The 18,415-nt window shown below is 40.4% G+C and overlaps 2 protein-coding genes across 2 annotated transcripts in view; one reads left to right on the top strand and one right to left on the bottom strand.

Annotated features, from left to right (window-relative positions):
* Positions 1 to 9,131: 9,131 nt before the first annotated feature.
* Positions 9,132 to 16,899, bottom strand: Nudcd2 (NudC domain containing 2). The gene is made up of 4 exons (XM_036198010.1): positions 16,387 to 16,899; positions 14,821 to 14,869; positions 14,456 to 14,607; positions 9,132 to 10,006 (listed from the first exon to the last, which is right to left on the bottom strand). Exons 1-4 carry the CDS (start codon positions 16,573 to 16,575, stop codon positions 9,923 to 9,925), a joined length of 474 nt encoding a protein of 157 aa, XP_036053903.1. The 5' UTR covers positions 16,576 to 16,899; the 3' UTR covers positions 9,132 to 9,922.
* A 196-nt stretch (positions 16,900 to 17,095) lies between these two features.
* Positions 17,096 to 18,415, top strand: part of Hmmr (hyaluronan mediated motility receptor) — a 32,254-nt gene continuing 30,934 nt past the window's right edge. Inside the window, exon 1 of the mRNA XM_036198009.1 lies at positions 17,096 to 17,215. Coding sequence (XP_036053902.1) covers positions 17,170 to 17,215 — 46 coding nt within the window. The 5' untranslated portion in view covers positions 17,096 to 17,169. The remainder of the gene's footprint in view (positions 17,216 to 18,415) is intronic.

The following is an 18,415-nucleotide window of genomic DNA, read 5'->3' as shown; positions in this document are numbered from 1 at the left end:
GAAGTAAGGAGGCACTCCGTAAGACCAACAAGGTTGTGTTCAGATTCTCAATGCTGGCCTTGAATGTATCATCATCTCCACTGTTAAACTGTAGGCTGCTCCTCAGTGCACTGTGCAGCCTGAGTCCACCCAGAGTGGCTGTAACTGTTTTGACATGTAATGGATAATGACTACTGAAAAATAAACCAAAGAACAGGAGTATTTCATCCTTCACCTTGGTAAACCATGTTTCATGGGTATCTTTTCAGTTCTTTCTGAAGGCTGATATGCCTCCATTTGAAAACAGTTTTGATTTTGAGTGGACTGAAGTAAACTAACCAACTACCATTATGTTTTGACTAAGGAATATTCCCTTCAATAAAGCTGTTGAAAAGCAATCTTTCCCTGGGTGTTTCTGTTTCTTTTGTAAGTACTTTAGCAATATTATTCAATAAGCTTTCTTTATATTTATTAATTTTACTAAAGTAAGATGCACAGAAGCAGAAAGAAGGGGTTGGGGATTTAGCTCAGTGGTAGAGTGCTTGCCTAGTAAGCGCAAGGCCCTGGGTTCGGTTTTCAGCTCCGGAAAAGGAAAAGAAAGAAAAAAAAAAAAAAGCAGAAAGAAAATTTATTTTAAGAGTGTAGCTATTGGGGCTGGAGAGATGGCTCAGAGGTTAAGAGCACTGACTGCTCTTCCAGAGGTCCTGAGTTCAATTCCCAGCAACTACATGGTGGCTCACAACCATCTGTAATGAGATCTGGCACCCTCTTCTGTATACATAATAAATAAATAAATCTTAAAAAAAAAAAGTCTCAGTTTAAAAAAAGAAAGAGTGTAGCTATCAAGCTGGGCATGGTGGCACATGCCTTTAATTCCAGCACCGGGAAGGCTGAGACTGGAGGATCTCCAGAAGTTCAATGCCAGCCAAGGCTACATGGTGAGACCCTATCTCAAAAAATACAGTTCCACTATCACCTGGTCTGGTTTCTTTTTTTTTTTTTTTCTTTTTCTTTTCTTTCTTTCTTTTTTTTTTTTCTTTTTCTTTTTCTTTTTTTTTGGTTTTTTAAGACAGGGTTTCTCTATGTAGCCCTGGCTGTCCTGGAATTCTGTAGACAGGCTGGCCTTGAACTCAAGAGATCCACCTGCCTTTGCTTCCAGAGTGCTCAGATTAAAGGATTAAAGGCTTGTGCTACCACGCCTGGCTAATTACTTTCTAATTTAAAACACACACACACAGAATAAGTATGTTTGTTAAATGTATACTAAAAGGCTGTATTTATGCATTATTGTTAATCAGGTTTTTAATTTAGATACACCACTGCTATGGATATTATTCACCATAAAAATTTACCCTTAGATCCCACCCACCTGAGGTTTTATTTTTTTATTTTATTTTATTTTATTTTTTTATTTTTTTGGTTTTTCGAGACAGGGTTTCTCTGTAGCTTCGCGCCTTTCCTGGAACTCACTTAGGAGCCCAGGCTAGCCTCGAACTCAGAGATCTGCCTGCCTCTGCCTCCCAAGTGCTGGGATTAAAGGCATGCGCCACCACTGCCCGGCCCACTTGAGGTTTTAAACAAAGCATTTTACCTAATTAAATAATATCCAAGCATGGTGGATACTACTGATGCTATTATGTTAACCTGCTTGGATCAAGTGGTAATTGTTAATGAAGAGAAGCTATAATTTTGAACTCCATATTTGAAAATTTATTATTTGACAGATTCATACATGTAATATAATGAATTTAGTCACTTTTACCACCATTCCCATTACACTCTTTGCATCCCCTCTTCCTGGTAAAATCCCTCCTCCTACTTCCTGTGTGTGTGTGTGCGTGTGTACTCACACGCACACACATTGCTTACAAGGGCATGTCTGAGAAGTACATGCCCTGACTCCCTTCTATGATGGACTGTGATGTTTAGTGTAAGCAAAATAAACCCTTTCCTCCACAATTTGCCTTTGGTCATGGTGTTTATCACAGCAATAGAAACCCTAAATAAGACACACCCATCCCCTTAGTCACCACTGTCAACAGTCCCTTAGGGCTGGGTGGGGCCTCATGAACCCTTTCCTTTTCCAAGATTAAAAAGTTAACGACCCAGTTCTTACAGCACTTAGAAACTGAGTTATAAAGTGGGCATTGTGAGGAAATCACAGCTCCCCTTTCTAAGTACCTGAACTTTATGTATTCCCAAATATAAGAGAGTGAGTCTTTGGTATTACTATAGCTCACCTCATATAAGTCCTGAACTGAATGAAGGTAACAGTTAACAGATGCATCAGAAACACAGGAAGTCAAGGGATTTGTACCCAGTACACACATGGTTCTAGGGGGTAACATTAAAATTCAGGAGCTTCTGACTCCAGAGCCTTTTGCTCTTAGGATTCTCATATTCTGTCCCAAAGTGAAGAATTAATTCATGCGAAACCGTATAATCCCCACAATCCAGATCTTATTCTGTGCACTACCATGATAGAATAATATAGGACTTTCCCTAATTTATAATAACAAAATGGTTTTTATCAAATGTGCCATTACAAAACAACCTGGCAAAGATGTGTCAAGTTTTATATAGCCTTAAATGTGAAATTTATAATTTTCCTAAACCCAAACCAGATGAGATGATTTTTTCCATTAGTTCAATAAATAGACTTGGGAGCAATCAAAACTGCTGAAGGAGGATAGTTCATAACCAAGAATCACTAAATATATCAAAAATATATGAAACAAATGCACAGCAATGAAAGGAGAAATCTTCAACTACAGTTGGAACACTAGACATTACTCTTGGAAATCCATGGAGTTACTAGAAAATTAGTGGTGATATAAAGCTGAATGCCAGTGAATGACTAACCAAGTGACTAAGCACTGCATCCTAAAACAGCATGTGAACCTTCTCAGTGAGTAAGGAACATTCCTCAAGACAAACTAGATCTTGTGCTGCAGGCCACAGAATATGAAATAGAGATTCAGCTGTATCTGCTAGAGCTATACCTTGAAGGATCAAGGAACCCTTCTAGAGAAGTCAAATATCAATGAATATTTGATGTTAGTTGGCTTTTAATATATCAGCTGTTTCCTGCTATCAATATTCTTGTGTGCTCATACTCCTTGGCCATAATGGCAAACAGTATAAGCTTCTCAGACCTTCGGCTGATCTGAGCTAGGTAACACCCCTACAGAGACAATGCCTGTCTCCTAGGAGACAGGTGGATGTATAAATGCACAGCTTTGTTTCTTGTGCAAATGAAACTCAGAACATCCCTTTCCTTCAGGCTAAATGGTGTTCCAAAGCTACTGACTCAGGACAAAAAGGGTTTTTGCACACCAGGTGAAGACTGGGGCAGAATTCCTGACTTGGCTCAGCTGGGAGGAAAGAGCAGCAAAGAGATTTGCAGATTGTAGGTAGATTTGGGTCCTCAGCTGGGGGGGGGGGGGGGGGGGGACACGGGACACACGACAGGGGACTAAAAAAAACTGAAAGCATACAAAGCATGTTTTCAGAAAAAAAGTAGAGTAACAGGCAAAATTCTAAGAACTTAAAAATGAAACTGCAGACTTCCAAACATTTTGTGGTTCTAAGGATAAGCCTCAAAATAGACAGCATTTTAAATGGAGTGAAAATGAAGTAGCACCATGTGTGGAATGCACTAAATCAGTACTTGAACAGCAAGTTACAGACACTGCACTATTGACTATGCTGGTCTTGAGAGCCCATAAAGCTTCTACTTTAAGAAACTGCGGTGGGAGGCTGAGTGAAGCCCAAGAGAGCAGAAAGAAGCAAGTTATGGAAAAGAAGGGGTGATAAAATTAAAAACAAATTAACATAGAGAAAAATTAAAACCAAAAACTGGTTCTTTGAAAAGAGCAAAGGCTAGTGCTCTAGATTAACCCCAGTGTTAGAAGAGATACTACAGACCCTGGGAGACATTAAAAGGGATCGAGGGCCGGTGAGATGCTTCCAAGAGCAAAGGTGCTTGCTGACAAGCATGATGACCTAAGTTTAAGCCTCAGAACCCACGTGGACGGAAGAGAGAATAGACATCCTCAGACATCCACAAGTGCTGGGAAAGGTGTCTGAATGCACATTCAAAATAAATGAGTTAAAAAAAGAAAAAGGGCATAAAGAAGATACAATGAATAACTCTACCTACAGAGTTATATTAAGTAAGTTGTTGTGGAATATTTGATCACACTGTATGAAGATGTCTCTGTTTTACCTCATCTGCCTCAGGCACCTTCTGATTAGTTTAAAAAAGAGCTAAACAGCCAATAGCTAGGTCACAGAGGATAGGCGGAACTTCCAGGGAGAGAGAAGAACTCAGGGGAAGGATCTGAGAGCTGGGAGATTCGCCATCCAGATGCAGAGGCGGATATATGGTATAGAGGAGAGGTAACAAGCCACTTGGCAAAACATGGATTTATATAAACGGGTTAATTTAAGTTTTAAGAGCTAGTTGGGAACAAGCCTAAGCTAAAGGATAAGCTTTCACACTTACTGAGAAGTCTCTGTGTCATTATTTGGGAGCTGGTGGGAGTAGAAAGTAAAGCTACAGTCAGTTCTTAGACAAGAACTGCCAAAATTTATGGGACTGGAGACATGGCTGAGTGAGTGGTTAAGAGAACTTGCTGCTCTTGCACAAGACTTTGGGTTCGTTTCCAGCACCCACATGGCCGCTTACAACTATGTACAACTCTAGTTCCAGAGCATCCAATACCCTGTTACAGCCTCTGTGAGCACTATACACATGTGGTACACATACACAGAGACAAAATACTCGTACACATAAAATGAAAAAAAATTTGTTAAAAAAAAAGAACTGCCAAAATTTAACTAAAGTAAATTACATAATTTGAATAATTTCTGATATTTTAAAAACTGAATTTTAAAAAAATTTTAAAGGAAAACTTATTAAGATTTTAAAAGGTTCACAAGACTTTAATAAAAGCTCTCTTCTACACAGAACTGTGTGTTCACAGTTTTATCAGGCCAGGAATTGCACATTAAGCCAAGAGGAAGATAATATATTAGATGAAGAAAAATGATCAGTATCCCAAATGAACACAAATCTGAAATGAAGGTAATATAGAAACTGGATGATACTCATGACACAGGGTTGGGGCATGTACGTTACAGAGAGTGCAAGGAGGTCAGTTTTCTGTTTTCACCATGTAGGTCTGTCTCAGGGATCAAACTTGGGTCAACTCTCTTGGTGAGAAGCTCATTTTTTTGTTTTTGTTTTGTTTTTTTTTTTCGAGACAGGGTTTCTCTGTGTAGCTTTAAGCCTTTCCTGGAACTGACTGTGTAGCCCAGGCTGGCCTCGAACTCACAGAGAGCTGCCTGCCTCTGTCTTCCAGTGCTGGGATTAAAGGCATGCGCCACCACCACCCAGCTTTTTTTTTTTTTTAAGCTCAAGCTAATCAAACAGGAGTGTGTGTGTGTGTGTGGGGGGAGACAATGTTAAACAGCGTTACAATAACCCACAACCTTCAGGCCAACTGACAAGTTCTTTTACCACTGAATTATCTCATAGCCTCTTTGTGTTTTGGGTTTGCTTTTCTGTGAAGGCAAGTTACAGCTAGAATTCTTGTGTTTATTGAGCATTTGTGTATCATCCTTAAAGATAAAGAAATGCTTATTTGCTGAGTGGCGGTGCCATGTCTTTAGTCCCAGCACTTGGGAGGCAAAGGCAGGAGGTTCTCTATAAGCTTGAGGCCAGCCTGGTCTACAGAGCAAGTTCCAAAAAGAAATGTTTATTCAAATCTGTGCAACATGAGTGCCCCAACTCCCCACTGACTCATCCCCCACATACAATGGACAAATGTACAACATAAATAACTACATATATACGTATATATATCAACAAAGATACCATTCACTTATCACTAGAATGATTAGCAAATGATCAAAAAGCCAGCTAAGAACAAGTGCAGGCAACAATGTGGAGAAACTGACACCCTAAACAACACAGGTAAACGTGCAGCTACTTTGGAAAACAGCCTGGCAGTTCTTCAAATGATTAAATTAAGGCGCATGTGGTAGTTTGAAAGAAAATGGCCCCCAAAGGGAAAGGAACTATTAGATGTGGCCTTATTGGAGTAGATGAGATCTTACTGGAGGAAGTACCACTGTGGAGATGTGCTTTGAGGTTCCATACAGGTTCAAGCCACACCTAGTGTCTCAGACCACTATTTGTTGCCTACAGGTCAAGATGTAGAACTCTCAGCTCCTTCTCCAGCACCATGTCTGCTTGCATGCTGTCATGTCCTCCATAATAATGGACTGAACCTCTGAAACTGTAAGCTGCCACCCCAATTAAATGTTTTCCTTTATAGGAGTTACCACGGTCATGGCAATAGAAACCCTAAGACAGCATATAACATAAATGTTCTACTATGTAAGTGTCTTAGGATTAATACTGCAATGACAAAACACCATGACCAAAAACAACCCGGAAAGGGAAGGTTTATTTGACTTACATAACCTGAATCACAGTTCACTGAGGGGAGCCAGGGTAGGAACTCAAATCCAGCTGGAACCTGGAGGCAGAAGCTGATGCAGAAGCCATGGACAATGTTGCTTACTGGCTTGCTCCTCATGGCTTGCTAAGCCTGTTTTCTTAGACACCCAGGACCATGATCCCGGGGATGGTACCACCCACAATGGGCTGGGCCTTCGCCCATTAATCACTAATTTAAAAAAAGCCTTAATGGCTTGACTATAGCCAGGTCTTAAGAAGGCTTTTTTTTTTTTTTTTTTTCAATTAAGGTTCCCTCTTAAGATGTCTCTAGCTCAAGTCAAGTTAAAATAGAAGTGGCCAGAACAGTAAGAAAACACCTTAAGCACATAAAAAGCAGCAGCACAAACATTTATAGCAGCATTATTTAACAGAACCAAAACAGGGAAATACTTAAACATACATTTTAAAAACAGACTAACAGTATGATAAGGCCATATAAGGGAATAGTATTCAGACATAAAACAAGCATGGGTGAACTTTCCAAAGACCACAGATTTTATGGTGCCGTGTATATGAAGCGTCTTAGATGACGAGATCTGTTCAGTAGAAGAGCTGGCTGGGGCAGGAAGGCACAACTGAAGTATACAAGACTTCTATTTTTTGGGATGATGAAACTGCTTGAAAATTCACTAAGCCGATGGCCGTGTACTCTGGGCATGCTTAATTATATACTTAGTAAGGGTGAGCCTATAATATGTAAACTGTCTCAGCAAACACCTTTAAAAGGTTGCATATGATTCTGTTTCCATTATTTATTCTAAAAGAAACAAAATTATAGAGAAGAGCTATAAGCAGAGACAGTGGTTTCTAGAGATGAACACCAATAACGTGCCTACAAAGAAAAAATTTCAGTACTACTCAGGTAACTGCACTATTTTAGGGTTAATGGGGAGGCGTTTTCAAATCTATACATGTGCTAAAATCTACCAAATTATAAATTAAAAAAAGGACAATTTTACCTGTAAATTTATTCAAAGTATTGTTTAAAATTACTATATCAAAGAGAACTAATTAAAGAAAAGACAGCCTCTTCCTCCCAAGGATTCGTTCTTAAAGATAGTAAGGAATGTAAGCAAACTGGAAGGCATCATAGAACAGGCTAGCTGCCGAAGTTCAGTGCTGGGGCTTGGTCACTGAAGACAACTCTGCTCAGCATAGCCTCACACATGGAGGTGCTCATGTGGAGATGGCCTCTAGCATGCTGTCAACTACAAGAAGAATGATGGAAAACAGATTACCAAAGTAAGTTCTAGGGCCTGGAGGGATGGCTCAGCGGTTAAGAGCACTGACTACTCTTCCAGAGGTCCTGAGTTCAATTCCCAGCACCCACATGGTGGCTCACAACCATCTATGAGATCTGGCGCCCTCTTCTGGCCTGCAGGGACACATGCAAGCAGAATAATGTATACACAATAAATAAATAAATAAATCTTAAAAAAAAAAAAAAAAACTAAAAAAAAAAAAGTTCTAAACATACCAAGAGAAAAGTAAAATAAATCCCATGGGATATTGTGAACTCATGATTTCAAATACCCATGTGTAGGTTTGACGTGTGCGTGGTAAACACTGCAGCACACACACCTTGTTTTTAAAAACATTTATTCACTAAAGGGAACTGGATTCTTTGATTCTTGGACTGGGGCAGGGAGTGCCTAAGTCTGATAAGTAAGAAATTGCTCAAATAATGATGGAAACATGTCAAAGGACACAGAAACCATCTAGACTGCTTTTCACTAGCCAAATTATATAATTTTGTTTGTTTGTTTGTTTTTTCCGAGACAGGGTTTCTCTTTGTAGCTTTGCACCTTTCCTGGAACTCACTCTGTAGACCAGGCTGGCCTCGAACTCACAGAGATCTGCCTGCCTCTGCTTCCTGAGTGCTGGGATTAAAGGTGTACGCCACCACTGCCTGGCTAAATTATACAATTTTTAAGCATCAAAGTAATGAGAATACTTTTTACCCACTGCATAAAATAGTAAGTAAATTAAAAGTTTGGTTAAACACAAGAAGTGTTTTAAAACTCCTCTCCCACAAAACACCTAAAAATAAGTATTACAGTGAAGAAACCTAGCAAATCCTCCCTTATTCGCTGACCATCAGTTACCATCAGCAACAGGGTGGAATTCTTAATTCATGGCAGGAGATGGCATTCAGGAACATTCCAGACAGACCTCATTCTGAAGAATCAACAGACAAAATTCCTGTAATTTTCAAAAGCACAGAAGCTAAGCCAGGCACTGGTGCATACCCATAATCATAGTAGTTGGGGGACCGAGGCCAAAGGATCACCATGAGTTCGAGGCCAGGCTACCTAGCCAGATTCTATTATGGAAAAATGTCAAAGCAGAAAAGACAAAAACAATTGGGATCTTGTTTCAGACTGAAGTGAGCTCCATACCTTGCTGGAGAGGCATGTCCCAAATGCAGGGCATTCGTACTTAAAGGACATTGCTGGATCAGTTCAACATTAACAGCGTCAGGTCTTAGGTGAGGACTAAACAGCCACGTCCAGGCTGATTTTTAATTTTAATGACTGCATTGTTGAGAAAACATACTTCTGGGAATCAAAACAAAACAAATCACCAACACCACCACCACCAACAACGAAAAACCAGTAAAAGATTGAGGTGACAGCATCATGTCAATTTATTAAAAAATAGTACAAGATTTTTAAACTGTTAATTCTTGTAAGCTTTCTACACATTTCAGATTATTTTTTTTTAAAGAATTAAAAGACACAGAAAGGATGAAAACAATTTCTTCTAGACAATCCTCTCTGTCTGAAACTGAAATGAAGCCATTGGCTTACACTCAAGGGCCTAAATATGCTTTCTGACACCAGCAGGTTATTAACTACTCCAAGGGTAGGGCTTCACCAGACAGAATCACCCAGACAGTAGCATACCAGTTAGAGCTGTTCACTAACTCAAACTGGCCAGAGCTCTTCTGCATACTTCTGTCCTTCCTTAAACTGTCCCTAGTACTGTACTTCCCTGTGTGGACTAGCATATTTAGACAAAGGGGTGCATAATTCTTACTCAGAAGTTTACTGAACATCATTCCTGCATCACACCAAAAAAAGAAAAAAAAAAATCCCTGAAGGCACTTTTTCATTTCATATGATTTGTAATCCAATACTTTTGTAGTAAAAATACAGTTAAATATGAAATTAGTAAAATGTAGCATATAAAACTTAACGCAGAATAATAAAAATTACCATCTATCCACAGGACAGCTGCTAGACCTCCTATGTAAATCGCCTCTCAATGGAATCTCTTAGAACCACACTGAAATACATTTTGCAATATGTTAACTGTAGGCATCCGTATTTTTCATCCTTCACATCATCTGCTGCATTAAGTTGCCAGCACCTGCTGGGATCCACAAGATGGAACAAAACTAAAGAATAGCAGTCATTTCTCAAGATTTGAGAAATCTGGTCCACCCTTTGTGTAGTTCCCTGAGATTTCTGCTCCACTGAAGTCAAAACCAGGATTCTGAAAGACAGAAAATAATAAGTTGTTGAATTCACAATTGACACAAAAAAGAAAAGATACCGAACTTCACTGTAAGGACCTAAGGGGAAATGAAAACCAAGAGGCGCCTTTCAACGTTCAGACCTGTAAATATTGACAAGAGTGGTATGGATGTGACAATACCAGTGGCTGTACAGTGAAATCTGTATTTCAATTTGCTTCCTGAATAAAAAGATTCCAAAAGCTTTTTTTTTTCCCCCTGGGGGGACAGGAGGTATTACAGCTTGAACAGAAGCCCAGGCCTCCCTCAAGCTAGGCAAGTATTCTACACTGAAGTATACCCATTTTAAATTTAATTTTTTTTCTTCTTCTGAAACACGGTATAGCTATGTTGCCCAGGCTGACTTTGAACTTGCAGTCCTCTAGCCTCATCCTCTTAAGCAGCTGGAATTAAGGTGAATGTCAAACACAGCTAATAGCCTGCAATTTTTTGAAGTTTACGATAAGCCATGCAGAGTTCTAAGGGCTATATGTATATTAGCATATTGATGTACGTTATATGTTATGAAGTACTACTTCAAGCTTTAGACTTCTCTGGGAACAATTTCATTTGTTTAGTGGACATTTACTGAGCCCCTACTACTTGGAAAATAACATTATATACATGTAGATTTCAAAAGTAAACAAATTAAAGACCTCTGTTCTAGAGGAGCTTATACTGTAGCAGGAAAACACAAATAGCAAACCATAAATAACAAACACAGAGCTCAGCAAGCTTGACCTGTACAGAGACAAGCAGTGATCACTTTACACTATGCAGACTACAGGACTTCTGTCATAAACACTTGATTATAAGAAACTGCTATACAGCACATTCGTAATAGCCAGAACCTGGAAATAACCTAGATGCCCGTCAACTGAAGAATGGCTTAAAAAAATGTGGTACATTTACACAATGGAGTACTACTCAACAGAGAAAAACAATGACAGCATGAAATTTGCAGGCAAATGGATGGAAATAGAAAATATCATCCTGAGTGAGGTAACCCAGACCCAGAAGGACAAACACAGCAATGTACTCACTCATAAGTGGATACTAGATACAAAACAAAGAACAATCAGACTGCAACCCACAGAACCAGGGAGGCTACATACCAGGGGGGACCCTAGGATGACTGTGGCTTACAATAAGTTTTGGTTTTACTTAATCAATGGGCAAGCCTCAGTGAAACATTTCAATATTAGGATAAGAATTTGTACTGTTTCAAGCTGATAACAGAAAAAAAGTTACTATAGCCAGGTGATACACTTTTAATCCCAGCAGTGGAGGCAGACGCAGGCGGATCTCTGTGAGTTCAAAGCCAGTGCTGTTCTACAGAGCAAGCTCCAGGACAGCCAGGGCTACACAGAGAAACGCTGTCTCAAAACAAAACAAAAAAACCAACCAAACAAACAATAAAGAAGTTACTGTGGCTGAAAAGATGGCTCAGCAGTTAAGAGTACTGGCTGCTCTTGCAGAAGACCCTGATTCAATTCCCAGCAACCACATGGCACCAAGAAGACTCATGGTACACACACACACACACACACACACACACACACACACACACACACGGGGGTAAAACACTCATACATATAAACTAAATAAATCTAAATTTTAAATATTTAAATGAATTTTTAAAGTATGCTTCTCCTGTTAACTTAGTGGCAGAGAGCGAAACCGTCCTGAATATATAAGCTGCTTAGACCAGGGCTGTTGAGGGTGTCAAGTAAGGCAAGGGTCCTGGACAGATGAATAGAGTGATACAATCAAAAACATTTGAAAGTATTTGGTGACTTGCAAGTTTGGGGCAAAGGACAAGAAGCAACTTCTAATAGATGAGAGGGATCTACCAGTCAAGTAGGGTATCTAAAAAGGAACAAATAGGTTTGGGAAGCAATATGGCATATAATGATTTAGAAACAAAATGAATTTGATGTATCCCTCTCTGAAGGAAGAAGGACTTACGAATACTGGTGTGTGCAGCTCTCAATGTGGACTTGGGAGGACAAGGAAGACGAGGGCAGAGCACCCAAGGGAGCGCTCTCCTTGTGGTGGTCAACCTTTTACTATGTCGTTTCCCCTACACACCTTGGATGCCATCATCCTTAAATTAAATTATTATAAATATAATATATATTATAATATATATAAATATAATATAAATTTAAATTATTAAATCTGAACCCAATATATCACACCTGAAAGGAGATAATTGCTTAGATTAAAAAAATTCAATTGGGGCTGGGTGGCGGTGGTGGCGCACGCCTTTGATCCCAGCACTCAGGAGGCAGAGCCAGGCAGATCTCTGTGAGTTTGAGGCCAGCCTGGTCTACCAAGTGAGTTCCAGGAAAGGCACAAAGCTACACAGAGAAACCCTGTCTTGAAAAACAAAAACAACAAAAAAATTCAATTGATTAAAAAAAAAAGAAAGAAACTGCTATATATAACATACTACTAAGTGAACAAAGGTATGTCTCTGTAAAAACTTTACCTGCAGAGCCATACAGCAGACTGAAATTCCCCAGGCTACATTTTGCCAACCCCTGACTTAGTGTGTTAAAGCTTGTAAGTGCTATAAAAAAAGATAAACAGGAAGTACAGCTGCAGAAAGAGTAAGAGAGAAGATTATAGACTTCAGTGGGATAGTTAAAATGTGATGAGCTAAAAGCTACAAGAGAATAAACATGCCAGTCAGAATCAGCAGAGCCAGGCATATTGGTACACACCTTCAATCCCAGTACTTGATCTCTGTTCTAGGCCAGCCTGATAAATTCATAAAGTTCCAGCCTAGCCAGATCTACAAAGGTAGACACTGTCTCAAAAAAAAAAAAAAAAAAAACGAAACAAAATTACACACACACACACACACACAGAGAGAGAGAGAGAGAGAGAGAGAGAGAAACAAAAAGACAAAGGAGGAGTTTGTGAGAAAGTAACTGACTAATTATCCCATTAAGAGAAGACTCTTTAATGGCTTCTTTAAGATGACTGCTTGGGTAAGAGTCTAAGAGGCTAGTTAGCAATTTACTGAAGTAATCCAGACCAAGTACTAGCAGTCCAGCATTGTGAAGTGGTAAAACCCTGAATGTAAGTAGAAGACAATGCTAATTCAGGAGTTGTCAGTAACCTGCCTGGTGGGCGGGAGGGCCTGTGTGCATGCACCTATATGTGTCTGTGTAGGATTAAAGTTGGTATCAGGTGTTTACTTCAATTGCTCTCCTAATTCTAGGTAGTCTAGAGAGCCAGCATGCCCCAGGGATCCTTTGCCTCTGCCTCTGGATCAATGGTAGCCACCACATCTGCATAACTTTTGCACGGATTCTGGAGATCTTCCAGTAGGTCTCTGGTCCTCATGCTTGCATCTCAAGTGCCATATCCACTGGGCCATCTCCAAGCGCCCTTCTCTCCCACCCCCCAATCTTAAACAACTAATTTGCATTAACTAATATGAAAAGTAGAATAAGTTTGGGAGTGAAATTAGTTTGTTCACTTTGTACATGGAGTCTGACAGACAGCTAAATGGAGATGTTCAATAAGTAACTGGAAATGCAGGTTGAAAGTTTACAAGGAAAGGTTTAGGTTATAGACATATACTTGGAAATGAGCATGATACAGATAGATTATTATCCACTAAACTATTAAAAGTCCAGTAGTTAAGTAATTCCTCTCCCAAATATCTATCTTGGAACATCTAAGCAGTTTCAGAGATGTATATACAGGTTTGTTTAAACAGAGAAAAATAAGGATACAGTATCAAAGGGAAACAGCTAAAGTTATTGTCTCTCTGCAAATGAGAGAAATAAAGCAGTTAGAGGGGATGAGTTTTAGCTGTATGTACAACTGGGGGAAGAGGCCAAAGTTACACTATTAAAGGAAAAAGCACCATGAAAACAAACAAGGTATAAACCCCCACCTTTGTTACAAATTAAACAGACAAAAAGGCCAATGGATGAGAATGAGGGAGAGGTATGAGGTGGGGGAGTAGCAACGCAGGGATCTCTCACCTTTTTATACTATGTACACTACAGTGGTCCAGTTATTTAGATTTATTATTCATGAAATACTGATGTGCATTCAGCAATCTTAAGTCTCACAGCAATGAATATATTTGTGAAATTCAAAACCCACACACTAGTCCTTTTTTTGTTTTTTTTCGAGACAAGGTTTCTCTGTGTAGCTTTGCGCCTTTCCTGGAACTCACTTGGTAGCCCAGGCTGGCCTCGAACTCACAGAGATCCGCCTGGCTCTGCCTCCAAGTGCTGGGATCAAAGGCGTGCACCACCACTGCCCGACCTAGTCTATTTTCTTGCCTTCACTTTAAACTTCACCCAGGAGGTTTTTTTAAGTACTTTGTATACTAGTTACAAACGAAAACCTGTGATTTTGGATCATGTAACTGTACATACTCACACCTGCATCTGACTTACTTCTTTCTGGAACCGCTCTAATGTAAGCTTTCTCTGCATTTGGTCTTGCACCCAGGGATCAGCTGCATATTCAGATTCTAGAAGAGAAGTCCAACAGTTTGCAGCGTCTCTCTTGGTCTTTGTCAGGACGATGCGGACCATTTTTCTATCCTCTTAAGACAAAAATGAGAAACCAGTTACAGAGTCATTACAGAAAGAGTTAATCCTTGTATTTTCTAAAGACGGTTAGGTAATTTTGACATACAGTTGTTCCCAACACTTTTCTCCATCTTTCACAGCTACAAGGACGAGAAGATTTAAAAAAGAAGAAACATTATCACAATCTAATTTTTTAAAGTTTATGAATCATAATAGATTATTCTTACCCAACGTCCATGTTCCTTCATCAGCGATTGTAGAATCAAACAATTTTCCCTGGAAAATAAATATAAGGTACTAAAGATACAACATTAAATTGTATACATTCTCATAATGAAGATTTAGCTCATTTCAAGCTAAGCTACATCTTGGACTAGTTCAGCTTAATTATAGGCACTCAACCTTGAACTTCCTCCCACTAAATGAAAGGGACTCCAGTTCACAAAATTTGACATATTTAGCACGCAAAAGAACACAGGACCCTCTAAACAAAACAGATGAAGACATACTACTCATTGCTGATAGAATAAATGTGAAATTAAAGTATAAAATGTTTTACCAATCAAAATGAACTGTTGAAACTAGAAGAGATATTCTATTTTTGTTTTACTTAAGGCAGGGTCTCTATATCAGTGGTTCTCAACCTATGGGTTGTGACCCCCATCAGATATTTACATTATGATTCATAACAATAGCAAAAAAAAAACCCCTATATTTATGAAGTAGCAACAAAAATAATTTTATATTGGGGTTACCCCAACATGAGGAACTGTATTAAAGGGTCACAGCATTTGGGAAGTTTAAGAACCACTGTTCTATGTAGTCCTGGAGTTCGCTATGTAGACCTGCCTGGCCTTAAACTCAAAGAAATCCACCTGCCTCTGGATCTCAAATGCTGAGATTTAAAGGTGTGTGTCCCTATGCCTGCCTTGAAAATGCTATCTTTTAAAGTGAATGTTATTAAAAGCCAGTTCAATCTTTTTTGAGAAGCCAGCACTAGAAAATGCCAATTTCTTAAGGAGATTTAATTGCATATTTGCAGATTTGATGTCAAATTAGCTGTGACTAATTTTTCATCTCCTTCTGTCAAGGTTACAAAACATAGTAAGTACCATGTCTCCCTTCACCACTACACTATATGGCCAGTCAACAGGCTAGACATCTAATCAAGGGACAAAATATAATCTCACATTGCTATGTGAAATTTTTTTTTTTACCCCCGAGGCATAGTTTCTCCGTGAAACAGCCCTTGGATATCCTTATTCTGTAGACCAGACTGGCCTCCAACTCACAAAAATCTGCCTACCTCTGCCTCTCAAGTGTTGGGATTAAAGGCGTGGCCAGGTTCAAAAATATACTTGTGAACCAAATAAAGAGGCACTACTTTCTTCACACATCTCTTCATTATTTTTTGCCTACACATCATGAAGAGTTTAGAAACTTTTTGTCTAGTCTCCGGGACTGAGATCAGTACCTAGAAGATGCATATTTGTTCTTTTTTAACTAGTCAGCCTTCTGTCAGCAGAGGAATCCCAGAGGAATTAGAAGTAGCACAAATCTATTTTAGACACAAAGATGGAAACCAAATCTTTACATTACCACCCACGCAAGGTCTGCCCTGGGAGTGGGTGCTGCGATGAGAGCCCCCCTCACCACATCAGTTTACTGCTTTCTTTCTGCCAGCCAGGAACTGACCTTTCCACCCAGCAGTCATCCCTCTGAAACCGTGAATTTTAGGACTGGGGTGCGGGGAGGCCAGAAGAAGGAACTCGGGACAAGCCCAGGCTTGCTACCTTGAGGATCTCATGGCCACCCACGGCCAGAGCCACATGCCGGCTTTGCAGGCGGCACTGGATGTCCTGCGCGCGAGTGCCCGGGGGCACCTGGACTTCAATGAACACCTCCTCCAGAGTCTGGTACCACTGGCCCCACGGCGTAACGCACGGAACCACCCCACTACGCTCCTCAAACGGGGCAGACATCCTCCGGACGCCACGCAGGGACAGGGACAACGCTCCAAGAGAGCACTGCACACACGGGATGCGACTCAAGAGGCTGCCCTCCGCGCCTTGGGGTCACTGCACATGCGCAAGAGTCCAAGCTGGCGTGTCCGAGCGTGCAAACTTTCCCCTTTCAGGGCCCATTAAGGACACTCGCGAGACCTGGTGCAGAAGAACCGAAGCCCAGAGAGGTTGACATCCCAAGAACGACGACAATGGAACAAAGAAGGCCGGCGCTCGCGAACTATTAACCTGTATGACGCTAGAATACAGACTCGCCTACCGGCACCTGTGAAGTGCGCTTGCGCGAACCGTGAGTAAACTTGACCAACACCAAACGTGATTGGATAGAGCAGCGGCGGCGGCGAACAGAAACAGTCTCTTGTTGGCTATCAGCTTAAACTTACAGACTTCCCAATTGGACGCGGGATAAATCTAGTGCGCATGCTCCTCGGCTCATTTAGGATTGGTCAGTTCGGTTTAGGTTTTCTGGTTGGCTGACGCGGGGTGGATTTGAATTCAGCGAGCAGACAGTTGCCGGGGCGTTCGGTGGCCGTCGTGGATCCAGCTGTCAGGATGTCTTTTCCTAAGGCGCCCCTGAAAAGATTCAATGACCCCTCGGGTGCGTACGGGTGCGGGAGCTGGGTGGGAAGGGGACGCGCCCTCGACCCCTCCTCCCTCAGTCGGCCCGGAGCCAGGTTAGGGCTGGAATGGTATTTGTTTTTCTCAAAATACATGCAGTAAACACTCAGCAAGTGCTGTCTAGGATGATAGGGATGTGTCTCCGAGAGAAATAGGGTCCTCCGCCCACACGGCGAACCATCAAGCCGGAAATTATACCACTAAGCCATCAACGCTCTGGTGAAACTAAAATTGGTTCAAGGGGTTTAGAATTGGCAGGCATTACGTTCCTTTAAAAAAAAAAAAAAGTTACTTTCGTTTGGATTTTCTTTCTTTAATTTTTTTTTTTTTTTTTTTTTTTTTTTGGACATTGCATTCAGGCATAGAAGCATGGAGCTTGAGAAATCAGTTAAGTAATAACAGCTGCTCCAAAAAATTTTTTTTCCACCCGAAACAATCCTGAAGTAATAGTGTTTTAGTGATTAAACACTGGAACTTGGTGTGTCGATGGCACAGTAAATTGAGTGTAGATGGTGGTAATGTCCAAAAAGTTAGGGTAAAGGGATTTTTAATGTTTTCACCATTAAGAAATAGATGTTGCTGGGCAGTGGTGGCGGCGCACGCCTTTAATCCCAGTACTTGGGAGGCAGAGGCAGGCGGATCTCTGTGAGTTTGAGGCCAGCCTGGTCTACAGAGTGAGAGCCAGGAAAGGCGCAAAGCTACACAGAGAAACCCTGTCTCGAAAAACCAAAAAAAAAAAAAAAAAAAAAAAGAAATAGATGTTTCCAGGTCTAGTGGCCTGAGCTACATAGAAAGAGTGTTAGTGACCCACTCCTCCCAACAAATAATAATGTTTTAAGTAAAAGAGAAAAATGAGACTGAAATCTACTCAGTGTTATAAAACTAAACTGACAAAACTGGGATGTAAACCCAGGCTTTCATTGATATATCCTGTGCTCTTAACCACAATAACTAGAGGTGTGATGTGACATGTGCTAACTGTACAACAGTACTGTTCTAAGGTCTGGAACTTACTCCCTTAAGCAGCTGGATGAACAAAGTACCAAAGTTGTACTCTTTACAACTGAGAAATTTGAGGGAGTTTCTGACTATATTGAACAGCCAGCAAGTAAGAGATAGAGCCATCAAATGCCATATCCACCGGAACATACTATAATAGTACTACATCTGTGATTTCTGT

The sequence above is a fragment of the Onychomys torridus genome, chromosome 8 (assembly GCF_903995425.1).
Source record: "Onychomys torridus chromosome 8, mOncTor1.1, whole genome shotgun sequence".
Lineage (NCBI taxonomy): Eukaryota > Metazoa > Chordata > Mammalia > Rodentia > Cricetidae > Onychomys > Onychomys torridus.
The sequence above is the reverse complement of the archived record's forward strand: the minus strand, read 5'-3'. Positions and strand labels throughout refer to the sequence as shown.